This window comes from Mustela nivalis, assembly GCF_964662115.1.
Source record: "Mustela nivalis genome assembly, chromosome: 16".
In the NCBI taxonomy this organism is placed as follows: Eukaryota; Metazoa; Chordata; class Mammalia; order Carnivora; family Mustelidae; genus Mustela; species Mustela nivalis.
The window spans coordinates 22925660-22952182 of NC_139035.1; the positions used below are offsets into that span (position 1 = coordinate 22925660).

Genomic DNA, 26523 nt, shown 5'->3' on the forward strand with positions numbered 1-26523 from the left:
TACACCTCTAAGCCTTCCCCTCACCTCCATCCACACCTGGGAAAACCACACACTCTAGCCCATGCCTGCAAGCCCAAGGGCATTGGCAAGCAACACATCTTCCCAAGATTATGTTAGATGATTTCAAACCCTACATATGCATACAATCATGCCCGATTCATTTAACAATCAATTTCTATGGTTACTATGTACTGAAATGATAACTTTGAATTTTGTTCCAAAAAACTATTTCAGCCAGCTCTGAACAATATTTCCAGACCCTCTTAAAAGAAGTTTCCCTCCCTACTCCCAAAAACCATAGTTGCTTGTGGGAGAGTAGCAGCACCGAAAGGCATAGACTGATTAGTGTTGGCTGGAGGCAATGGGAGATTGTGAAGCCAAAGGGGCAGGCAAAGTTTTAAACCACGCTGAAGTGCCAAAATACAAAACATGGAATCCAAAAGGGTGTCAAATCCAAGTAAGCCAAAAACAGGTGCCAAAATCTGCCAAAAATATGGTAACAGAGAGGAAATCAAGCATTGAGGAAGGAGCAATAGATAGGATTCGAGAGATGGGGGAAATTCCTGGGTGATTTCCTACAATATCTAACAGATTAGGGTTTGCAGTTTGCTTTTGTGGACCAGCCCATTTAAAGGACCAGTTAGAGCATCCCTGAAGTGGGAAGTACTTCTCATGACCACTGTGCTGGCCCACACCCATCCCAATGTACTGGTTATTGGAGTTAAGATGGCATTGAGGGTTTTTGGTCAGTTTTTACCCCATAGAGATGGCTCCTGATCTCAGGTTGGCAGATGTTGTCATAAATAATGGAGGAGGAGGTAGGGTCATGCTGATTCGGGCATAGCAAGAGCTAGGAACAGAATAATTATAATAAGGTAATGATAATAATATAATTATAATAAGGTAATGATAATGGCTTTTAAGACCCTTAAGAATTCCTTGTAGCATCACTCTTTTTGTCAAAGGCAGATTTACCTACAGGTCTGGGTATCACCCACTATCTGGTTTCCTCTGCTGTCTGGCTCAGTCAACATTTAAATTACTCATTAGCTTGCCAAAAGGCTCCTTCCAGGTCTGCTCAAGCAGCCTGTGATATCTTCAGCTATTAAGTGACCATTGGCATGGGAGTGCTTGATGGATGGGAAATAAGTTGTATGAAGCTGTGAATGGTCAAGGGACGTTCTTCAGAGACTAGCAAGCTGACAGTGCTGTCTGCAAGGTCCCAGCAGCAGTCTCCTCTTGACATCCAGGTGCTGCCTTCTGGCTGGTTACTGACCTTGAAATGACAGGTGGAGGACAAGTTGGACAGTATAATACAAGACTAAGATATGTACTGGGGAAGTTTTTCTCTAGAAATTTAATATTAATAGAGCAGTGGTACCTTAGTCAGTTCAGGCTGCTCTAACAGACTACCATAAGTTGGCTCACGAAAAACAGAAATTCCTCAGTTGGGACTCAGACGTCCAAGATACCAAAAGATCTGGCATCTAGTATTGGCCCAAGGTCTGGTTCTGAGAGAGGTGTCTTCTCACTGTGTCCCCACATGGCACAAGTGGGGGGGAGCTCTCTGTGGTCTTCTGTAAAAGGGCACTTGTCCCATTCATGAGGGCTTCACCCTCATGACCTATCACCTGCTTAAGGCCCCACTTCCTCAGACCATCACCTTGGAGGTTAGGATTTCAACACAGGAATTCTGGGGTGACACTGGAGTTGGAGTGTATGGGAGGGAGTAAGATGATAAAAGGAGAGAAGGTGTTTCAGTTTGGAGCTGGAGTCCACCATGACCAAAATGACATGGCCGTGAGAGTGGCACGATTGACAGATTCTGTGACGGTGGTGTTCCAGGGCACTTGGCAATGGGCAGGGACTCTTAGGTCTGTCCAGACCTGCATTTGCCCTGCAGGCATGTGACTGAGTGGCTGGCAGCCTGCAGGTCGATGGCACTCCAGCTCACCAGAAAGAGGTCAGCTCGAAGGAGGCTTTGCAGGCCCTCCTTAGAAACTTCAAGGCCCACCCTGGCTCCCCAGGAGAATCAGCGTGGCGCTGGAGCCCTAGCGTCTAGACTCCCCTAAATCAGGGAGGCCCAGTCTTTGCATCTGCATCCGGTCTCTCTGAGGACCAGGTCAGGATGGCTGAGGAGGTACAATCCTCCTTATTAGATTCTTCCTGGTGGCTCCAGTGTTCTTTGGCAGAGTCTTCTGGGTCTGTGAAGTTCTGGTGTGTCTAGAATTTTGGCTTGTGTGCCCGTGCAGCTACTCAGTGGTTGGCTGAGCAGAGCAATAAGTAAAGGATACGGAAATCAGATCCTTTAAAAAGAGGGGTTATCAACTGCACATCCAGCTTTTTCTGACTGGGAGAGGCAAGAGAGCACTCTAACTGCGAACTTGGGCTCTGCTGCTGGACACCACTCACTCCAGACTCACGAGATGTGTAACCGTAACCGTGCTACTTGTCCAGGCAGCAATGGGGATAAAAGTATAACCCACATCACAGAGTTGTGGTGATTGAATGAGAGAACATACGAAGCGCTTAGTACAGTGCTTACACGAAGTAAATCCTCAGGAAATGACTGTTAATGTTTTTCTAGTTAAAACTAGTAGCCCTAAATGGCAGTGATCCAGCTGGATCCGGATGGAAGTCTGGCCCCTCCACAGGGCCCCCCATGCTCCCATGGTTGCCCTGAGGGCCAGCAGCTCCGGCCCCCAGGGGGCTTGCTCTTGGACAGAACCAGGTTAAGAACTGGCACAGGGGTCTCTTGTGTTAGAATCCCACCTCACTATTTCAAGCATTTGTTTTATAGGTGTGCTGCTCCTTGAGCTGTGCGCCTCTGTCTGGACATCTGAGCAGGGTTGCTGGTCTCCCCTTGCACAAGCAGGACAGCCTCCCCTGGCAACCCAGACACCAAGCCACGTGCGCCAAGTGCCCCTCCCTCCACTCTGTCTGGGAGCCTGGCGCAGGGTCCCTCTGAGAAAGTGTGGCAAGGTCTGGAGGACTAGCTCAACCTTCCCACCCATCAGCTGCTTGGGAAAGCAGAGCTGCCTGAGCGAATTTTCAGGGGCACCGGCATAGACACCTTTCCTGTAGCACCCTGCTTTTTAAAACCTAACATCTGTGATGCCCTCTTACCACCACCCTCATTTTCTTCTGGGCATTTCCTTTGCCCACACTGTGTTCTAGTTTGGTGAATCAGGCTCTTTGCTCCGTGGGGAGCCTGCTTCTCCCTCTGCCTGCTCTGCCCACTGCTCTCCCTGCTCATGCGCTCTCTCTAAAAAACAAAAAAAATCTTAAAAAAAAAAAAAAAAGAAGTATTCAGAAGGCCGACCAAAAAGCCTCCAAATTTGCTAGAATCACCTAAGAATCTCTTTGGGAAAGCAGAAAGCAAGGACTGTAAGCACGAGCTCACAGTGTCAGTTCCAGCTTTCAGCGGAGCCACGAGCACAGCCAACTGTCTGAAGTCATGTTTTCCTCCCTCAGACTTCAAGAGTCACCCAGTGGGCTGAGGTGGACAGAACCCATGCATTTTTTTTTAACCCCTACACTACTCCTACACTACATTCTACACTACACTTCGATGATGGTCAAGGTAGGCCTGGCCCGGGAATGAGCTGAAAATGGCTGGGGACTCCGGGTCACAGGGTTTCTGAGGCTTAGGCAACAGGCAAGGGTCTAAAATTCCAGGAGATAAATTCAAAAGAACACCAAATATGTGGAGTCAAAGCAGGCACCTAGGTGTTTGGACCCAGAAATTAGAGGAAATCCAAGTGCCCCGGGAGCAGTAGAGAAGGAGTCCTTGCCAAGTGCCGGCCCCAAATGTCCACTTGTCACTCGCAACTTATTTTTGCCGGTTAGTCCATCTCTAATGCCTCGATGGATCCGAGGTCATGAACAGAGCAGACAAGTGAAGCAATCAAAGCAAAAAATGGCGATTCTGGGTGAATCTTCAACAGCATTCTTAAATTTCAGTACAATCTTCCGTCCTCACCCTGTGAAGGAAACCATCTGAACAGTGGCCTGGTAACCCATCACCACTGTCAAACATCCAGACACAGGTCCAGTAAGCAGTGGGCTCCAACAGCCATCAGTTCTGTGACCTTAGGGAGTCTTATAACCATTTGTGGGGGAGGGGGCGGGACTCAATTCATCTGAGAAATGGCAATAATAACAGCATCTCCCCCCATCTTCTTTGTAGGGTTATTGTGAAAATCAAATCATAAACATGCCTGAAATCACAAGAAGTCTGAAAATGCTGCCCAAACCCAAGAACATTATCAGGCTCCTCTCTTTTAAACTGTAAAAAATAATCCTTTGTATTTGCCACTCCTCTCTGCAGAGTTCAGAGTCTTCAAAAAGCATTATTTTCTTGACAGAAACTGACCCTTTTCACAGACCTCTGTTAGGAAATCATTTGAAGAGGCCAGCAAATTTTTGAACAAGCCATTTTTAATCTGGGAGATAAACTAACACACTTATTCCCTACAGCCTTCACTGTGACGTTCAAAGAGAAAATATTCTTGCATTATACGTCGTGACTTTTCTAGTAGCTGTTGCACAGGGAGTCCCTCCAGCTGAGCCACAGTCAGCTCAGTAGCACACAGAGGTCAGTGAGGGGAGCCCTGCTGAAGCCCAGCGCCCAAAGGATGCTACTTGGACTTGGTCTTGGATTTAGTCCGAGCTCTGGGTTTAGGGTTGAGAGGACCTTCCTTATGTTGTACCTCTGAAAAGACAAAAACAATCGGAGTATTGTAGTAACAAGATCTAATATTTACTAAGGACTTTTAACTTTAAAAAGTGTTCTTAAAATTCCATTCTGCCTGAGTAACTCCCAAGCGACAAACAGGCAGTATGTGCAAAATTTGACTCTATGTTGGTTACTGGGATTCAGAATGCATTTTCCCCAATTTTTAAAAAAGATTTTATTTTATTTTTTTGACAGACAGAGATCACAAGTAGGCAGAGAGGCAGGCAGAGAGAGAGGGGGAAGCAGACTCCCTGCTGAGCAGAGAGCCCGATGCGGGGCTTGATCCCAGGATTCTGGGATCATGACCTGAGCAGAAGGCAGAGGCTTAACCCACTGAGCCACCCAGGTGCCCCATATTTTCCCAAATTTAAAGTGTAATTAGTTAGTTAGTTACCTGAGTTCTGGGTCCTGGGAAAGAGGGCTATGTGGTCAAGGAGAATAAAGAAACAGAAAGAACACTGCCGCCTTCCTTCTATAGATATCCCAAACTTGGCGGAAAAAAATTTCAAAGAGAGCTAGTATCCAACATCCTCCCACACCCATTCTGCACTCCTGTTCTGTCTCCTGGTCCCTCTCTCCAGTCTCCCGTGCACAGACCTGACTCAGGCCCGGCCCTGGGGATGGGGGCAGGAGGTCTCCAGCCATAAGCCAGCTTTCCCCAGCTGCTCCATGACACCAAGCTTCTCACTTTAAATCCTTCTGACTGGCTGCCTCCATCTCCATCCCACATACGGTCATCTTGTTCACACCCTTGTCTTGCTCTTAGTGTCTCTCCCTGCTCTTAGCTCCTAACTGCAGGCTTCACCGAGATCAGAGTCTAAGCCACTACTCATCTTCCTAAACATCTCTCTGGATCCCTGTCTTCATTCACAGCTCAGAGCACAGTGATTTGCTAATTATTAAAAACTGACACAAAAACAAAACAAATTATGTCTTCTGCTCTGTCCAGATCTTCCCCTTGCCCAGCATGTACAAGCCTCTCTCCTTCACTGTACGTAACTGTCCGTTCTTCACCGCACAGCTCTAGAGGGAAATGTGATCTCGTGCTGGAAGTCGCACACGTATGACGCTGCATGTGCCACAGGAGACTCACATTGCTCAGGGTGGGGGTGGGGCGTCTGCCCCTAAGGAATGTCCAACTTCTGGATTTTCTGGAGAAAACGTTCAGGTCTCCTGCATGGCATGGGAAGGGCCTGACCAAGGAGCTGATTCCCCTAAGGTTTGCAGAGCCTCTCCTTCACCTCTGAGCACCACCACCCCCGGCAATGACTCTGAAGGAATATTTGGAAGGAAGGTGAAAGGTTGCTATGTTTGTGTAGGTAATTGTTTATAGGATGGTGACTAATGCATATAGTTTTCCTCTGCTTAAAATTTTTAATACTTTCCATTCTGGATTTAACCTCATCCCCAAGATCTTTATGGAAATGGACAAAGATAACATCACTCATTCCATACTGAGGTAACCTCTCCAGTTTAACATGGTTACTTTTGCATGGTTTGCATATTTATTTTTCTGTAATCTGGAAAAAGCCTAGTTTTTAAATTATCAGGATAAAATTACACAGTGTAAGGTGAAAATATTTTAAGCCATGAAAACTATCTCACATAAATTCAAAGGATTGTCATACTTGGAATAATTAGCATCTTACCCATTGAGAGGTAACAGGAGAGAAAATGCACTTAGGCCGTAGGGCGCTGGCTTAGCGACCGCTTTGGCTGGGGGCATAGGTGAAGACTGGGGTGACAGAGAAACAGAAGTCGCTATTCTCCCTTTCCTATCCCTTCCATCAGGAGCTGTCCTGGGAACACACTAAAGGGTGAAGGTGAGAGTAAATATTAAAAAAACCAGCCTTCAATCCTGGGGATACTGAGAACTGCCCAAAAGCAGGTTATTGCGCTAATTAGAGAAAAGAAAGTAAAGAGTTAAATTCGTTTTCCCATAGAATAATGGTGATTATTTTCATAGAAAATCAAACAAGTACCAAAAACCAAAGTCAAAATTCCCCACAAACCTCCATCAACCAGAGACATTGTCTATCAATATTTGGATACAATTTTCTTCTGGTCTTTTTTCTAGCTTTAAAAAAGTATGTTTTCTTGCATTTGATATTTACACATAAGAATTTCTGGGGCACCTAGGTGGCACAGTCATTTAAGCATCTGACTCTTGGTTTCAGCTCAGGCTGCGATTTCAGGGTCGTTAGATCAAGGCTCTGTGCTCAGCATGGAATCTGCTTGGGTTTCTCTCTCCTCCACCCCTCTGCTCATTCTCATTTCTCTTTGTCTCTCTGTCTCTCTGTCTGTCTCTCTCCCTAAGATAAATTTTTTTTAAAGATTTTATTTATTTATTTATTTATTTTGAAATATTTTATTTATTTATTTGACAGAGAGAGATCACAGTAGGAGAGAGGAAGGGAAGAGATCACAGAGAGAGGAAGGGAAGCAGGCCCCTTGCTGAGCAGAGAGCCCGATGTGGGACTCGATCCCAGGACCCTGAGATCATGACCTGAGCCGAAGGCAGCGGCTTAACCCACTGAGCCACCCAGGCGCCCCTTATTTATTTATTTGACAGAGAGAAATCACAAGTAGGCAGAGAGGCAGGCAGAGAGAGAGAGGAGGAAGCAGGCTCCCTGCTGAGCAGAGAGCCTGACGCGGGACTCGATCCCAGGACCCTGAGATCATGACCTGAGCTGAAGGCAGCGGCTTAACCACTGAGCCACCCAGGCGCCCCCCTAAGATAAATTTTAAAAAAGAATTCCTTGGGGCACCTGGGTGTCTCAGTTGATGAATCATCTACCTTCAGCTCAGGTCATGATCCTGGTTTTCTGGGATTAAGACCCACATCAGGCTCCCTGTTCAGCAGGGCATCTGCTTCTCCCTTTGCCCATCACCCTGCTTTTGCTCTCTCTTTCTCTCAAATAAATAAAATCTTTTTAAAAAATTTCCATGTCATTATAAACCATTTTAATAGTGGTATAATACTCAAGTATATTAGTATAATATAATTTATTTAACCTTTCTTCCATGATTGGAGAGGTAGGTGGCTTCTATTATATACAATGATACATCCTACATTTTTGTGCATTAATCTTTTTTTCTATATTTAGGATTATTTCCTTGGACTAGATCATCAAGAGTAAAAGTATTAGGTCAAAGGTCAAAGGAGATGCATGTATTTAAGGGATATCTATACATATGCTCAAATTATTACCTGAAAAAGTTATATTCCATCCACCCACAAGTATTATCTATAAAACAGTTTTCCCCTTCTAACTAGCATTACATTCTTTTGTTTTTAAAAATCTTTGCTAGGTGCATCTGGGTGGCTCAGTGGGTTAAAGCCTCTGCCTTCGGCTCAGGTCATGATCCCAGGGTCCTGGGATTGAGCCCCACATCAGGCTCTCTGCTCTGTGGGGAGCCTGCTTCCTCCTCTCTCTCTGCCTGCCTCTCTGCCTACTTGTGATCTCTGTCTGTCAAATAAATAAATAATTTCAAAAAATAAAATAAAATAAAAATATTTGCTAGTTTTAGAGGCTAAACTTGTATCTTATGTTAGTTTCTTAGTCTACAATTGTTAGTCATTTTGTTTTCTTTTTGTGAATTGTCTGAATAAGATAGTTATACAGTTAAATGTATATGTATTCCTATGAAAAATATGAACCAGTAAATCAGTACTAAGGATATTAATATTCTTCTAAGATATTTGCTACCCAAACATGTTTTGTTTCATGAATATAACCTAAATGAAGCAAAATGAGAAAGCAAGCCTCACCTCTCTTTAGAGATTTTGGCGAATGTTCTATTGGCTTGATTTCTTCATCATCGTCGTCATCATCTTCTTCATCTTCTCTGTCTTCTCTTTCTCCTTCATTTTCTTCTTCCCTTCCTTCAAACTCCTTCTGTCTAGAACTTGTCAAAATAGTCTCTAATTCTCTCTCCAGGTCTTTATTTCTTATAAGGGCATAATGAAGTTTCTCATTTACATCATCAAACTTCTCCTCTGCTTGTCTGGCTCTGCTTTCAACCTCTCTGATGGGGACAGAGTCCAGAGAAACACAACAAAATGGAAAGGTTTGAAAAAGTATCTTTCACATACAGGAACTCATTGTTGAGAAGAGGCAGTAGAATTAGCTAACTGCATCTGAAAGGTACACATAAGGGAGGCAGCAGCATCAATCCTTAAGCAAGAACTGGGTGGTAATGTCAGCATGGCAGTCATGCTGTGATTTAAGAACACAATGTATTTATCAGCTCTTAGTGAAACCTGACTTGTGGGTATTTGGATCCATCAATAGCCAAGGAACCACTTTTCCAGGAGCTAATTTTGGCTTCTCTTCATTGATGTGATCCAACAAACTAAATCCAATAGTTTCCCTTCTTTGCCAACACCTCTAAAACCAGATTTTACAGTCAAGAAAACTAATTTGAAATGCGCTTCTTACTTCCTCGAGCACATGGTCTATGTCACATGGCTATGCTCTTCTCTCGGCATTCTCGACCATCTTTACTATACCGCCCTTCCTATTCTTCGGCGTATATAGCACTCTTTCTTGCAGAGTAGTGTCTCCCAGTTTCATTCCCATCTCTAGCTCATCTCTTAGAAACAGACTGGATGGATCACTCCTAACACCCTATTCCCCACCTACACACATTCCACTTCCTCCACCTCCACTGTGGGTGAGGATGGTGTCTACAAGAACAGTAGAATTCATTGCCTCCAGCAGAAGATCTGGAGGTACTGATCCCACTAATAAGGATAAAAGAAGCAGAAGAAACAAAGGTAAATCGAGAGGTGTGGATTTCTCAGCAACACCTCCTGGCCAACAATCTTTGTAATTACCCTTGTGGTGCCTCATACTCACAGTAACTTCTCCTGTGTGCGTTCAATGATAGCCATTGCTTCGAGATACTTTGGGGCCAATGTGCCTTGCTTCGCTGATTCTCTCTGACAAAGGAAATGTGTAGTATGAATGAACTGAGAGTCCCAACAGTTAATACTCTACTTCTTCGGGATGTTCTGGACCAAATCTTCCAGAATATTTTTTCTACTGTCCATATTTATATAGTAGATGATTAAGCACAATCTTAACACCAAAAAAGAATAGGGACTACCTGTGGCACATAGCATACCGGCTTCCAAATTATTCATGCTACAGGTGGATAAAATTTAATTAGAATTATAAAAAATGCAGGGAAAATAATATCAACAAAAAGAAACAAGGAAGAAAGGGCAATAAAGAGAAGGGTAAACATGCTCCTGTAATAAATCAAGTTAATGATCAAAGAGATTAACTCTATTCTTCTTATTAACTCACCTCATTAAGCTCTTAACATCGCAAAATCCAGTCGGATCTTTCAGTTCCTTAGGGAACTTCATAAATATCAAGACAGGGAAAATATGAAGGAAAAAAACACCTCTTTCATTTATTTTGACTCCGAATACATTCCAGGAAACAAAATAAGAGGAAGGTAAAAGAAGGTATTTAGAAAACCAAAATTATAAGCATATTTAAAAATAAATATTATACCATTTTCCCAGAACTGTGCACTTCTTTGTTAACTGTTGACTGTGCACTTCTTTGTTGACACATGATGCTTCATTACTTTCAGGCGTACAGCAGGCTAACTGGACAAATCTCAACATTACGCTGAGCCACCACAGGTGTAGCTACCGCCTGTCACCACAGAGTGCTACTTGTGTCACTGGCTATATTCCCTATGCCCTACCTTCATCCCCATGAATTTATTCATTCCATCACTGGAAGCCTGAAATTCTGAGTCCCCTTCAGCCCTTTTTGCCCAGAACTGTGTTTAAAATCTCATTTATCCATGCTTCCCAGCCTGAGTCACGTAAAAGGTAAGCCCCACGTTACAGATGGAAAGGGAGACGGAAGAGGGTAGGCAGCCTGCCATCCTCACAGAAGGATCTAGTGGGGTAAAGCAAACCCCTCATCGAGGCCTCTTCCTTCTCCACCACACATCCCAGTGTACCCTGCTAGCTTTTTCTAAAGGAAAACCAGAGAAAAGAAACAATGTTAAACATGTTCACTTTTACTCTCACTCTTCTACTCTCTTATTTTCCCAGTCATCTATTCTCCTCTTTCTGTTTTGCTCCCTTTCCTTGGGTAGTACGTTTGAGAAGTAAATGGTGATCACTGTCCAGCCTGGACCCACACATGCCACTAACAGCTGTTCTTTGAGCCCAGAAGAATGGTTTTCAGAGCAGAGGCTTCTAGAACTGGAATTCCACGCATGGTTTCTAACTGTATGAAACAACTTGATCGGTGGGAACCAGAGTAAGGCAGGACTGTACTCTGTACATGTGATCCTTCAGACTCCACGTTCACTCAAGATACAAGCAGTGTGCCCTGGAGCTACGTGGGTCTGGACTATGCGGGTCCACTTGTACCTGGATTTTTTTACAGTCTGCTACTATAACGTATTTTCTCTTCCTTATGATTTTCTTAATAACATTTCCTTTCTTCTACCTTACTTCACTGTAAGAATACAGTATATAACACATAGAACATACAGAATGTGTGTTCATTCACTGTTTATGTTCTCTGTAAGGCTTCAGGTCAACAGTGGGCTGGTGATTGTTAACACTGGCCTCATGGCTCTTGGCAGTACCTGCCTCAGCCCCCCTCTTGTTTGTGCCAATCTGCTGTAGCTTTGCACGCGGTCTCTGACTCCCATTCTGTCTTTGGCCTTTTTGACTTGGTCTTCCTCATGTTTGACTCTACTTATGGGCTTCCGACTGTACAGTATCTGTAGTTTGGGTCTATCTCAGGGAAGATCTGGCTCCAGGCCCAGCTCCTTGGGATCCAAGCACTGACAAAGCCCCTCATCAGCTTTGGACCAATTCCAATGGCCTTTCCCTGTTGCTGTTTTAAATAGGTAAATTAGTAGCTGCTCTGGTGTACTCTGGTAGGTGAGAGGGAAACACAGGCATCTAAGGGCCACATTCAGCCCAGTAACAGAGGGAAAGGCAGAAAGTTTAATCTTATGTTAAAAATACTGCTGATGGGCATCTGGGTGGCTCAGTGGGTTAAGCCGCTGCCTTCGGCTCAGGTCATGATCTCAGGGTCCTGGGATCGAGTCCTGCATCGGGCTCTCTGCTCAGCAGGCAGCCTGCTTCCTCCTCTCTCTCTCTTTGCCTGCCTCTCTGCCTACTTGTGACCTCTCTCTGTCAAATAAATAAATAAAATCTTTAAAAAAAAAAAAAATACTGCTGATGCCCCCAAGTCTGGCCCCTGTTCATCCTTCCCCAGTTCACAGGTGATCCAGCAAATGATCCAGCAAACTCTCCCATCTCCCTCACACACTGAACACTTACAGGCAGCAGGAATCTATGGTGTGAAGAAGAGCCTGAGAGAGACTGTTCCAGACACCTTGTTTGTTGGGGTCGCTGAGCCGTAGGCAACGCTACTCCTGCGGTCAAGCCGCAGCACCTGGGGGCCAGGGTCGCTCTGAGTACTTTTGGTATTGCCTCTGGGAAAGCTGGTGGATTTAGTCACCCCATGGCCCCTCCAGCCAGCTGAGATGTTAGAGAATTCTGGCTGCTTGTCCTGCAGCAACAGTGTCGGAATGATTGTGACTCAGAGAGGGTCCCAAGCGGTGCTGTGCGGCAAGATTCTTGAACTGGGCTGCATCTGAGGCAGAGCAGCCTTATCCCAGGAGGGGCAGCGGCAAAGTTGGTGCAACTTACTGGGAAAACCAGTGAATCGGGCCCAGCGCCAAATTGGGCGTGACCATTTCAGGCACAGCAGACCAAGTACATGGGGTCTGCTTTGAGTACAATCCTCAGGAATCCTCACAAAGTCCTACCTCCCAGCCAATTGAGGAGCGTTTTGCATACTGGGTGGTCCAGCCCCATTATGGTGAACACCAGGCATCAGATAATGGTATGAATGAGGCCAAGCCCCTAGTCTGCCCAAGCTGGTGGTGACACACCACCTCTCCTGCTGAGCTATTTCTTATCTCAATGCCCAGAAAATCCCATCCAGAGTCACCTGCAGAAGGCGTTACTAACTGAAAACTCCATGCTCGTGTCTGTAGCTTCTCAGGGGTCTGGAGCCATTTATGGCTAGACACCTGGGACCCCTCTATCTCTCGGAGCTCTCCAAGTTTCACAGCTCAGTTCCCAGCGACATGACAGGTTACACCTGCATGCCACAGGCTTTCTGCTTCCCGAGCCCTTCTTTTTCCTTTTCCTCCCTAGTGTTAATCAAACGTACTGCCTCCTGGGAGTTGTGTTCTTAGAGCAGCAGGAGAGACTTCTGCCGCCTGAAAGGTCTGGTATCCCTGCAAAATGCTTATTTATGTCCTTAGGACCAGAGGCTATCTGGCAAAAAAAAAAAAAAAAAAAAGAGCTTCAGTGATCTAGAGTAGCAACATTAGCAAACTTCCAGAGCCTGGAGATAGACTTCCTGGGCCACATCGGCCTCAGGTGAGCTAGTCACGTGGCACCACACCATGTCAGATGGAAAGGTCCTGGAGAAGAAGCCCCCCACCATCAAAAACAAGCACCACGCCCCCCCAACCCCCACCCCGACTATAGGCTGTTTTCCTGCCTGCTTCCTACCTGTCTTGAGGATATTGGGAAGGTTTGACCCTGACTCCTAGCCTGGGTGACACAGCAGGGGAGAAACTCTGAGGCAGGAAGGCTTAGGTGGGACGGGGGGGGGGGGGGGGGGGGGGAGGGGGGGTGCTTAAACAGTTAAACAGTGCTACCCTTTATCTCTCTTTTCCTTACAGGGCTCATGGCCCTGCTTTCTCTTACATCTTTGCCTCACCCAGTCTTAAAGACTGATAGATTAATATACTATACGGAAAACTTGTTGAAAAGATGTAACTTGGGGAGAATGTGATTGCAACCCCTCTCGGCGCTGCTCTCACCCCAGTTTGCAGCGCCTCCCTGACTCTCCACATGGTTTCTCCCAGCTCTTCCTACAAGAGTTGGAGCCTATTTCCAACAACCTCCCTGGACACACATCCCCGCAAACTGCCTCCCCCCTGGGCCACACCTCTGCCTCAGTCATCCCACTGTCCTCTGCTGCCATGCTCGGTCTGGCTCCCACCCCTCCACACGCCCCTGACAACCCAGGTGGATCAGATCTCTAATAGTCAAGTGGTTCTTAACCTTGAGGCTGAGAAATTTGACTAAGTCTATGGATTTCTGGTACCTGCCTCCCCCGCAAGGACACGCACAGTAGAAACATACACGCAAAATGCTATATGCCATTTCGGGGGATTAATGGGATCAAGGCATGACAACCTTCACAGAAAGACATATCAATCTAGAACTGAAATCTAGAACTGACTTAAGTCTACCATAGTCCTACAATTTTCTGTGGAAGAATTTTAAATCTGTTTTCCTGCTGAGTTTCTAAAGTTTTCCAATTTCCCAATAATTCTTGTGTTCAGAGGTATATGCTAATCACAGTTCTCAATAAAGTCTGCTGAATGAATTCATTTAAAAAATAGGTCAAATTTTGACAAAAATATTGTTAAATTAAGGAAGGCAATAAAATGCTAATTTTAAAATGAGGTTCAAAGAAGAGAATGAGAGGTTTTTTATAAATTAAGGTAAAAAACAAGAGTTTTCCAGAAATGATGCTGGAAAGAAAAAAAATCTGAAAAATGCATTATGTAGGAGCTCCTGGCCCTCCTAGAACTAAAAGTTATGTTAAATCCATATCATTTTTACATAATGTTAAATTTCTTAGCTTTTTTCTCTGGTTTTGAATTTCCTACTTGGGTTTCAGATACATACCCAGGAAGAGAATATATTTGCTTCAAATAGAGGTTTAGAATAAATATTTTCATCTTTTTCAATTACTCGAATGAGTTTTTCCTCCTCCTTGGATGTTGAAGGTTTCTAGGGCATAGAAACACAAAGGACCTGTTAGGGAGCTGGTATGTGACTCAGTGGCGTGGCAAGTTCCCTGGAGCAATATCTGAAGCTTTAATCTTCCATTTGCGTTAGTCATTCAACAAGCATTTTTGAAGGTGTACAGCAAATACCGAGAAATTAGTGGGGATGGGGAAGTGGAGACCAGGGGAGACAATGGTGAAAGAAACAAAGAGGATGTCTTCCAGACCCTAGGAATTCACAGCACAGTAGGAGAGATGGAGCAGGAATTAATTACGGTACGCATGATTGGTATGTTCCAACAGATTTGTGCACCCAGAAAAGGGCCCTAAATTCTGCCTAGACACCCAGGGAAGTTTTTACAGAGAAAGGGATATCGGGGGACCAAACAAGACTTTGTAACATAGGGGCATCTGGGTGGCTCAGTCAGTTAAGGGTCTGCCTTCAGCTCAGGTCATGATCCCAGGGTCCTGGGATCGAGCCCTGCATCGAGCCCTGCATCAGGGTCCCTGCTCTGTGGGAAGCCTGTTCTCCCTCTCCCACTCCCCCTGCTTGTTTTCCCTCTCTCGCTGTCTCTCTCTCTGTCAAAAAATAAATAAAATCTTATTAAAAAGAAAAAAACCACTTTGTAACATAGAAAGGAAAGGGCCAGAACTAAGGCCACAAGAGGAAGAAAAGAGGAAATGCATTACACATTTAAAAGGTATGAGAGGGGTGCCTGGGTGGCTCAGGTCATGATCCCAGGGTCCTGGGATCGAGTCCCACATCGGGCTCTCTGCTCAGCGGGGAGCCTGCTTCCCCCTCTCTCTCTGCCTGCCTCTCTGCCTACTTGTGACCTCTGTCTGTCAAATAAGTAAATAAAATCTTTAAAAAAAATTTTTTTAATTAAAAAAATAAAAGGTATGACAGAATTTAGTGCCCAAATAACACTGTTTTCCATTTATTTTGTGCCTTCTATATCCCAAGCACTGTACCAGAAATAAACAGAAAATGCTGGCCAAAAGAGGCTTAGATATTGTATAAAATTTTTCTTCTGCTGTCTAGCATGTATCATGGGTCTAGAGAACCTAGTCACAGCCTGGGATCATGCCAACATTTAAACTATTCAGAGAGAAGAAACATCAAGGAAGTAAGTTAAAACAGTCTAGAGAGTGTTTGGTGATCTTGAGTTCTGAGAGCCAAGGACAGTAGTAGTCAACCTAGGAATCAGCAAGGGCTCTTATGCCAGACCAATCTGGGTTTGAACACTGGTTCCACCACTGAAAGCTTTCTGACTTAGGATAAGTCAGAGTCAACCTTTCTGAGCTTCTTATTTATAAAATGGGGCAGTAATTTTTACCTTGAAGTTGTGTTGTACAGATAAGAAGTAGCACATGCAGAACATATAATTCAAGATAGGTACTCAATTATTTGTAGTTATCATTGCATTTTTATCATTATCATCATCATTACCATTATAAATGCAGAGAAAGGGTTTTATTACTACAAATTCCCAAGGAGGTGTAGAGACGGGATTAGGAGAAAGGCGGTGCAGAGACGGGCCTGGGAGGAAGGGGAAAGCTGCCCAGAATGGAAACTGAAGTGGATACAGGGGCACCTGGGTGGCTGAGATGGTTGAGCATCAGACTCCTGACCTCAGCTCAGCTTTTCATCTCAGAGTCATGAGTTCAAGCCCCATTAGTTAAAAAAACAAAAGAAGAAGAAAAAATTGGAAACATAGAGTTTAAATTACTTTTGAAAAATCTGGTAATGCAAGGACAAAGAAACAGCATAAGGGTGAGAGGTAGATTATGTAGATAATGGGAGTACAGGTGTGGATGAGGCTTTTGGGGAAGTGACCAATTTTTGAAAAGGAAAAGGATATCCCTACCTTGGAAAATAATGAGATAAGGATGTCTCAGATACAGTTAAATCTCTATGAAGAAAGGAAAGGAGCTGAAGTGTTTATTCCAGATGACCTATTTCTATCTTCAATAGAACCTATATATATTCTTTTTTTTTTTTTAAGATCGTATGTATGTATGTATGTATGTATTTAGAGAGTGTGAAGGGGAGGGGCAGAGGGAGAAGGAGAGAGAAAGAATCTCAAGCAGACTGCACTGGGCACGGAGCCTGACATGAGCCTTGATCTCACGACTCTGAGACCATGACCTGAGCTGATATTAAGGGTTGGACACTTAGCCAACTGAGCCATCCAGGCACCTCAGTACTTATACTTATATTCTTTAAAAATATAAAGGGAAAGGGAAATATAATACGAAATCATCTTACCTCTTCTTCCTTTTGCATCTGAAAATTATCCTTCATGCTTTCTTCTCCCTCTTCTCCAAAAGTAAAAAGGCTGTCTATTTCAGGTTCAATTAATTCTTTTAAAAAATCCTGAGATGAAATAATAGTACGATTATAGTTTAGTGTATATTAATAACTTGTAGTATATGCTGATTACTCATTCAAAAGTATTTAATGAGCACTAATCTTGCAACTGGACACTGTGCTAGGGATAAGGACAAAAAGGGTAATAAGAATACCCCCTGTCCCAGCAACTGCACCACAGCAACTGCTCTACTGGGTATTTACCCAAAAGATTCGAATATAGTGATCTGAAGGGGTGTCGGAGGCAGGCCCCTGGCCAGGGAGGCCTCCACCATTAAAAGATGGCGCCTGGCGAGTTGCCAAGAAAAGTTGCCTCATGAGACTAAGCGGAACGCCCAAAGAGGAGGTAAACAGCATTGGTTGCTAGCAAAAGCTGTTTGTTTAGGTGCGCAGCCTGATTCGCTCCCTCCTGTACCCTGCTCGCTGACTGGTCATGTAAGCGAATATAAGTGCGTAGACTTGCGGAAATAAAGAGAGGGAAGATGCATCTGAACTGGGGCTTCTTGTCATTCTTGCGCATCGCGGGTGATAAATGGCGCCGGCCCCCCTTGAACTAAATAAAGGAAACTTGCAGGTAATCCGCAGGAAAGCGGGGAGTAAGAGTCCGCAGGTAAGCGGGGACATTAGCCACATTCAAAAGTGGGAATTCCGCGGTAAAGCGGGGAGTAAAGGTCGACTGAATTATATGCGTGTAAAAGGTTAATGTGTTAGTGTCTTTAACGTCCGCGTCTGTTGTCTGTGTGTTCATAATGGGATCTGAAGTATCTAAAGTGCAGTTGGAAGAGTCTTTAAAAGACCTGCTGAAAGCCAATGGAACTTCACTAAAAGCAAAAACTGCTCGGGCCTTTTTGAATACAGTGGAAAAGGCGGCTCCATTGTTCCTAGATGAAGGCTTGCTAAACATACCTCAATGGGACCACTTAGGGGAGGATTTGAAGAAACAGGACAATAAAACGCCTTTGCCACCCAGGACCCTGGTAATATGGACTTTAGTCCGGGGATGCCTGGTGGGCCGAAACCCAAACGTGAATCAGCTCTACAAGAGGGAGCAGAGGCATTGGAGGAAGTGAAAGAGGAGCGGTCTTCTCATGCCTCAGAGGGGGGTAGTTCTAGTGAAGAGGAAGAAGAAATGTCAGGGGAGGAGTTAGACCGTAAAATGCACTCCAAGTTTGAACAGTTGAAACTGTCGACTCCAGCGACGCCTAGTGCCCCTCCGCCATATAATCCTATGGCGTGCCAAGGAGCTTGTAGCTGCTGCACCACATGTGGTAGTGACAGGGTTTCGAGCTGGAGAGATCATGACCTGGCCTCTGCCTTTCCGGTTTCAGAGGACCAAAACCACCAGCGGTATCATCAGCCTCTTGATTTTAAACTAGTTAAGCAATTAAAGGAAGCAGTCATGCAGTAATGCCCTCAGGCATCCTTTACGGTATCTTTGTTGGAGACCATAGCAGGAATGAACTTAGTCCCTGAAGACTGGGGTAACCTAGCCCGCACAACCTTGTCGGGAGGGCAATATCTAGTATGGAAAACAGCCTGGCAAGAATACTCACAGGACACTGCCCGCCATAATGCAGCGGCTGGAAATCCTCAGTGGGACCTAGAAATATTAATGGGAATAGGACCGTACATGGGAAAGCAGGCCCAAATACAATACAACCCTGCGGTCTATCTGCAAATAGCCGCGGCGGCCACTAAAGCATGGAAGACAATTCAAGGCAGTGGGGATTCACAGGGTCAGCTGTCTGAGGTAATACAAGGACCAAATGAAGCATATGCTGATTTTGTAGCGAGGCTGATGCAAACAGCTGGTCGAATATTTGGGAGGTAGAGGCAGCCATGCCATTGATAAGACAGCTGGCTTATAAGCAAGCTAATAAATGGTGTAAAGAAGCCATCAGACCTTGGAAAAGCAAAGACTTGAGTACATATATTAAAGTTTGCAGGGATATCAACGGTAGTGTTATTCAAGGGCAGGTTATGGCTGCAGCTATCACTCAAGGTTTACAAGGATTACAGGGAGCTCAACAATATAAACATAGGGGTACTCCTGGAGTTTGCTATTACTGCAAGAAGCCAGGACACCTGTAGGAGCTATAGTTAACAAAGAAGAGAGTTGGACCTTCCTATTTCAAAGCTGCTCTCCCCAAGAAACCGAGCTGCTCACAGTGATAAAAGCATTTCAAATGTTTCATCAAGAACCCTTCAACCATTTATCAGATAGTAGGTATGTAGTGCAAGCTGTCTCTATCATTGAAAATGTAGGTTCTATTAATGCCAGGTCTACTATCTCTAAGGCATTACAAGAAATCCAAACATTAGTTTGGGACAGGAAGGGTCCATTTCATATTGGCCACATACGAGCTCATACAACCTTACCAGGCCCCCTGACAAAAGGTAATCAGTTAGCAGACTCCTTAACCAGAGGAGAATTTGTCTTTGCCATTGAGAACCCGGTGCAACAGGCGAGACATTATCATAAGCTGTTCCATGTGAATGCTTTAACTCTTCACCTCAAATTTAACATAACAAAAGCACAGGCCCCGGACATAGCAGTCTCCTGCAGAAACTGTGTGACCTTACTACCTGCACCATCCTTGGGGGTTAATCCTAAAAGTTTGTTACCTAATCATATATGGCAAATGGATGTCACACATGTTTCAGAATTTGGAAAGTTAAGATATGTTCATGTCTCTGTAGATACCTGCTCTGGAATAATTTTCGCCTCAGTGCATACGGGTGGGGGGGGGATCCAGAGATGTTATCGCCCATTGCCTACAGGCTTTCGTGGCATGGGGAAAGCCACGCCAGTTAAAGACAGATAATGGTCCAGCCTACACCTCACAACCCTCTAAAACTTGACATTCACTTGATACATGGAATACCCTATAACCCACAAGAACAGAGTTTTGTGGAGTGCGCACATCTTACAATAAAAAATGTGCTTTATAAACAAAAAGGGGGAATAGGGGACACCTTCAGGTCCCCTAAAGATAAGCTCAACACCATTCTCTTTATTTTGAATTTTTTAACGTTGGACAAAACGGGTAAATCAGCTGCAGACAGGCATGCAAGTGATGCTGCTGCTCCCCCTGTCCTCCTACAACCCAGCAACTGCTCTACTGGGTATTTACCCAAAAGATATGAATATAGGTGCGCAGCCTGATTCGCTCCCTCCTGTACCCTGCTCGCTGACTGGTCATGTAAGCGAATATAAGTGCGTAGACTTGCGGAAATAAAGAGAGAGAAGATGCATCTGAACTGGGGCTTCTTGTCGTCCTTGCGCGTTGAGGGTGATAAAGGGGCACCTGCACCCCAGTGTTTATAGCAGCAATGTCCACAAAAGCCAAACTATGGGAAGAGCCTAGATGTTTGTCGACAGATGAATGGATGAAGAAGATTTGGTATACATATACAATGGAATATTATGCAGCCATCGAAAAAAAATGAAATCTTGCCATTTGCAATGAAATGGATGGAACTACATACAGGATATTATGCGAAGTGAAATAAGTCAATCAGAGAAAGACAATTATCCTATGATCTCACTGATACGTGGAATTCAAGAAACAAGGCAGAGGATCATAGGAGAAGAGGAGAAGAGAAGAAAAAATGAAAAAGATGAAACCAGAGAGGGAAACAAACCGTAACAAACTTTTTTAAAAAAAAGATTTTATTTATTTATTTGACAGAGATCACAAGTAGGCAGAGAGAGAGGAAGGGAAGCAGGCTCCCTGCTGAGCAGAGAGCCCCATGCGGGGCTTGATCCCAGGACCCTGAGATCATGACCTGAGCCAAAGTCAGAGGCTTTAACCCACTGAGCCACCCAGGCACCCCCCTCCCCATAAGAAACTCTTAATCATAGGAAACAAGCAGAGGGTTGCTGGAGGGGAAGGAGGTGGTGGGATGGGGTAACTAGGTGATGGACATTGGGGAGGGTATGTCTTGTAATGAGCACCGGGTATTATATAAGATTGATGAACCACAGACCTGCACCCCTGAAACAAATAATACATTGTAAGTTAATTAATTGAATTTAAATTTTTAAAAAAAGAGAGAATAGCCCCTGCCCTTAAAAAGCTTAAAAATTTAGTGGACAAGAAAATGCTATGGATACATAGAGTCACATGGTAGGAGCACATAATCTATGGTAGTGGATGTGGCTGAAAGAATGAATTGGTCAGTGGTGCCTGGGTGGCTCAGTTGGTTGGGCGACTGCCTTCCGCTCAGGTCGTAATCCTGGAGTCCTGGGATCGAGTTCTGCATCGGGCTCCTTGCTTAGCAGGGAGTCTGCTTCTCCCTTTGACTCTCCCCTCTCATGCTCTCTCTCTTTCAGGTAAGTAAGTAAAATCTTTAAAAATAAAAAAAGTAAAAAATAAGAGAGTAGATTGGTCAGGAAGGTTTCCTGGAGGACGTAATGTCTGAGTTTTTTCTTAAAGGATGAGTAAGGGAAAAAAGATAGCATGGTTCTAGGCAAAGGATGTTGAATGGTCATGACTAGCTTTTGAGAACAAAAGCAGTGAGTGTAACAGAAACTTAGGGACAGATGGACCGGAGCACAGTCATAAAGGAAGGCCTAGAGTGTCATTCCAGGGAAACTGGAATTTATCCTGAAGGCAATGAGGTACTGATAAATTGACTTAATATGGAAAAAAAATCGACTTATCTGTTCTGCATTTTAAAGCAATCACTCTAGCAGCAGGAGAGCAGATTTAAAGAGAAAGAAGGGAAAGAGGGAGAAAGAATGGGAAGAAAAAATAAGAGCAGAGAATGAACGGCACAGGGTTGCAGGAATGAAGAGGAGGATAAGGATTCAAGAGATGTTTATGAGTTAACTCTTAGTGCTGGAGAGTTCAGATGATGTGGGATGGCTAGGGAAAGGAAGCATCTCGAATGATACCTGGTGAATGGTTCAGGCCACTACACAGATGATAATGCCATTCACAGAGATAATGAACAAAGTTGCATAAGCAGGTTTAGGAAGATAGGTGAGTTCAGACAAGGCCATGTGACTTTAAGGTATCCTAAATATATCCAAGTGGAAATATTCAGTATATTCAGTATACTGAAATATTCTGTAGAGTAATGATGGAGGCATTTGGGTTAAAGATAATCATTTAACAGTTATCTGCATTTAGTTGAAGCCAAGAAAGGGAACTGTATCACCAAAGGTAAGGTTGTGAAGCTGCTAGAGGATGAGGTCTTAGGACAGGAACCTAGTCACATAAAGGACTAGGGAAGGACAAGCCGCAACAAAGGCCAGAAGTTGTGTCAGAAGTCTGACAGAACCACCAGAAAAGTCAAAAGAAGAGAAAGGAGTCAATAGTGTTGAGTACCTCAAATGAGTCTATTCATAGTCATACTGACTGACGAATGTCCTTCAGTTTATTGCAATGATGTATATAAAACAGAAGCTAAAAAGAAGTTCAATGCCTGTAATAGGAATATGCATAAATAAATGACATAAACTATATAAGGTATTTTTTAAAGATTTTATTTATTTGACAGACAGAGATCACAAATAGGCAAAGAGGTAGGCACAGAGAGAGAGGGGGAAGCAGGCTCCCTGCTGAGCAGAGAGCCCGATGCAGGGCTTGATCCCAGGACCCTGAGATCATGACCTGAGCCGAAGGCAGCAGCCCAACCCACCCAGGCGCCCTATATAAAATATTTTATAGCAATTTTAAATTATGCTGCAGAAATATGCACATGGTATAGAAAAATATTCAAAATATGTTAGGATGTTTTTACCAAATAAATTTTTTCCCTGATAATGCTGTAAAATAGACAATACAGAGAAATTAAGAACGTAGAAGTCAAACTGTAAACTGTTTGTGATTATGGATGACTTTGTTCTTTGCTTCTTATGTTTTTCAGTTTCCTTTATAAACATGTTAACTTTTAAAAAATACATTTATTTTATTTTTTGCAGTGTTCCAAAATTCATTATTTATGCACCACACCCAGTGGTCCATGCAATATGTGCCCTTCTTAATAATACCCACCACCAGGCTCACCCAATCCCCCCCACCCCCTCCCTTCCAAAACCCTGTTTCTCAGAGTTCACAGTCTCTCATGGTTTATCTCCCCAACTGATTTCCCCAACTCACTTCTCCTCTCCATCTCCCTATGTCCTCCCTGTTATTCCTTATGCTCCACAAGTATGTGAAACCCTATGATAATTGACTCTGTTTGATTTATAAAAAATACATTTTTAAAACAAACAAAAATCTCAACCTTTCAGAGGTAACAACTGCTATCAACTGCAACAATTGCTGACTACATTCTTCTAGACTGCCTTATATACATCTAAACATTTTAATGTAAATGAGATAATCACATTTGTTGCATTCCATAATCTGCTTTTTAGTTCTTGAATTTAATTTTTTCATAGACGTGTTGTGTAGCCAAGATCATGTCTGTGGAACTTAATTTTCTAAAACTATACTGTAATTTAAGTTTTATTTGTTTGTTTGTTTGTTTGAGAGAGAGAGTTCATGGGAGCAGGGAGGGCCAAAGGGAGAGGGAGAGAGATTTTTTTTTTCGAAGATTTTATTTATTTATTTATTTGAGAGAGAGAGCATGAGAGGGGAGAAGGTCAGGGGGAGAAGCAGACTCCAGACAGAGCTGGGAGCCCAATGAAAGACTCCATCCCGGGACTCTGGGATCATGACCTGAGCCAAAGGCAGTGGCCCAACCAACTGAGCCACCCAGGTGCCCCAGGAAGAGAGACTTTTAACCAGGCTCCTTGCCCAGCATGGAGCCCAACAACCCTCACATGTTCATCTCACAACCCTGAAATCATGACTTGAGCTGAAATCGAGAGCTGGACACTTAACCAACTATGTGACCCAGGAGCCCCATATAATTTAAGATTTATAATGTTGATGAAATCATTCAGTGATTAATTCAAAATAATTCTGGCCAAGACCTGGGCAGCAAATGGAAAAGTAAGGAATTGTAAAAGATGTATATTTTATTTATTTTTTTAAAGAGACTATTTATTTGACAGAGAGAGATCACAAGTAGGAAGAGATGCAGGCCCAAAGAAAGAGAGAAAGAAGCAGGCTCCCTGCTGAGCAGAGAGCCTGATGCAGGACTCGATTCCAGGACCCTGAGATCATGACCTGAGCTGAAGGCAGAGGCTTTAACCCACTGAGCCACCCAGGTGCCCAAGATGTATAATTTAGAAAGATGGTGTTTCTTTAGTATTCAAATGTAAGATGAAAGTCCCACGTATGTGTAGGTAGAACCCTCCCTGGCAAACCCTGGAGCTCTGACAGAGACGCCATCACCTCTCTCCTCTACCGTTCCCAGCTCTGATAGCAATGCGGGCTTCTGCAGTCTTTACTGGAAACCAACTCCTTCAAACACACTGAAATAAAGCTAAGCATTTGAGACAGCCACAAAGTACAGGATATTCATTAATTTTGAATCCTCAGTAAACAGGTGGTAGTTAATACCACAGCATTAGCACAGTCAGGTGTGGGGTGTAGAACGAAAAGTGAAAGCAAGTGAAAGACAGAATGTCAACATTTAAGAGGCAGGCAGTTGGAGGAAGACCAAAAGGAGAGTGAAAAGAAATAAAGAAGTAGGAGAAAAAATTTGTCTTGTGAGGAGACATTACAAAAGAAGTGAATGACTAGTCAACAGGGTCTAATGCTAAATACGGAAAAGTCAAGCTAAATACGGCATTGGGGTTTGTTGGATCTGACAATAAGGTGTCATTACAGCACCTTGTGATAGTTTCAAAGTTTTAAGAGAAATGATTCTTATAGGAAGGAGAAGATTAAGTAGTAGGGAAAAAAAGACATGCTCAAGGGATGTATATTTTAGAATGAAGGCAATGGCCATGCTTATTGCTTATATATTGGATTATTTATACATATACAATGGAACTACTAGAGAGGAAGATGTTAAAAAGATACAAAAGAGGGGCGCCTGGGTGGCTCAGTGGGTTAAAGCCTCTGCCTTCGGCTCAGGTCATGATCCCAGGGTCCTGGGATCGAGCCCTGCATCGGGCTCTCTGCTCAGCGGGGAGCCTGCTTCCTCCTCTCTCTCTTCCTGTCTCTCTGCCTACATGTGATCTCTGTCTGTCAAATAAATAATTAAAATCTTAAAAAAAAAAAAAGATACAAAAGAGAGAGGACAGTGGGGTGGGATTAGGTGCTCAAAGGAAGAAATAACCTTAAATAGGAAGACGGAGCCTGGAGGGGAGGAGGAAGTGTGTGCAGCCAACCAGTCTGAAGGCATGCCTCAGGAAGCGGCAGGCAGCTCCCCCTTGGAAGGCCATCCTTCCCTTCATGAAGGATGAAACAAAATCGAGCTCTAAAAAAGCGAGGAGAGAAGCTTAGGTGGATGATTCTCTCCCTTAGAAGGGAGAACTGCCAATGCTTTCGGCCAGGGGCAAAATTCTCTTCTGGCAGAGTAAATAAATGAGGACTTAGAACACTGATTGGAAGAAATCACTGAATCCTTATCTACTGAAACACAGGGGGGGCAACAAATATAGGAAGAACCTGAATAATGATCAGTGCCAACACATGGCAAATACCTCTTCTCCAAATAGATGTTCTTTTTCTTCCCTTGTCAGTAACGTTACTTTCTTGCCTTTGATCCCAGAAAGAAGGTGGGAACATGTGGTGATCCACCCATAACATTCTTTCTGAGAAAAGAGAAAAGATAATTATTAAGTGGAAAAAAGTCAGACTATACCAACTCACGTCTATTGAAGAGCCGCCAAGTACAACTCTTCTAAATAAAACTCCATTCAATTAACTTGTTATCACTTCAGTTTGAAGATTTAGGCAGAAATGTCTCTCTGTGTATACAGACCCGAAATCATATCTTCTCTTATCCAGTGTCGTACTGGGACAAGGAGCAGTGAAGTGTCATAAAACAAGGTAAAGAAAGATTGCTGGATTTACTATGGGCAAATGGTCTGTCCCAAAAAATGGTTCGCAACCAACCAGGCCAACTGGGATTATGTAACAGTAACAATAAAAATAGCCCACATTTACATGGCATTAATTATATGACAGATTCTGCTGTAAGCATGTGTAATATTAACTCATTTTATCTTCAGTATGAAATACGGGCTATGATTTTTATGAGGTGTAACTGAAATAACATTATATTGAGAACAAACTTGTGGTTACTAGAGGAGAGGTGGGTGGGGGGACTGGGTGAAATAGGTGATGGGGATTCAGGAGGGCACTTGTCGTGATGAGCACAGGGTGTCGTATAGAATTGTTGAATCAGTATATTGTATACCTGAAACTAATATAACATTGTTTTTTTTTTAAGATTTTATTTATTTACTTGACAGAGATCACAAGTAGGCAGGGAGGCAGGCAGAGAGAGAGGAGGAAGCAGGCTACCTGCTGAGCAGAGAGCCTGATGTGGGGCTTGATCCCAGGACCCCAGGATCATGACCTGAGCTGAAGGCAGAGGCTTTAACCCACTGAGCCACCCTGGCACCCTGTAACATTCTATGTTAACTGGAATTGAATTAAAAATTATTTTTAAATTTTAAAAA

General features: G+C 43.8%; 1 protein-coding gene across 7 annotated transcripts in view; it reads right to left on the minus strand.

Annotated features, from left to right (window-relative positions):
• AXDND1 (axonemal dynein light chain domain containing 1) overlaps positions 1 to 26523 on the minus strand; it is a 115784-nt gene that overhangs the window by 5672 nt on the left and 83589 nt on the right. For 4 of the 7 annotated variants that reach the window (XM_082704081.1, XM_082704084.1, XM_082704086.1 and 1 more), the window contains 6 exons: positions 25540 to 25650; positions 16884 to 16991; positions 14514 to 14618; positions 9601 to 9683; positions 8511 to 8767; positions 4423 to 4714 (listed from right to left, as the gene is read on the minus strand). In XM_082704081.1, coding sequence (XP_082560207.1) covers positions 4641 to 4714; positions 8511 to 8767; positions 9601 to 9683; positions 14514 to 14618; positions 16884 to 16991; positions 25540 to 25650 — 738 coding nt within the window. In that variant the 3' untranslated portion in view covers positions 4423 to 4640. Of the gene's footprint in view, positions 1 to 4422; positions 4715 to 8510; positions 9486 to 9600; positions 9684 to 14513; positions 14619 to 16883; positions 16992 to 25539; positions 25651 to 26523 lie in introns of those variants that run through there. The other 3 variants (XM_082704083.1, XM_082704082.1, XM_082704085.1) reach the window with 2 other exon arrangements.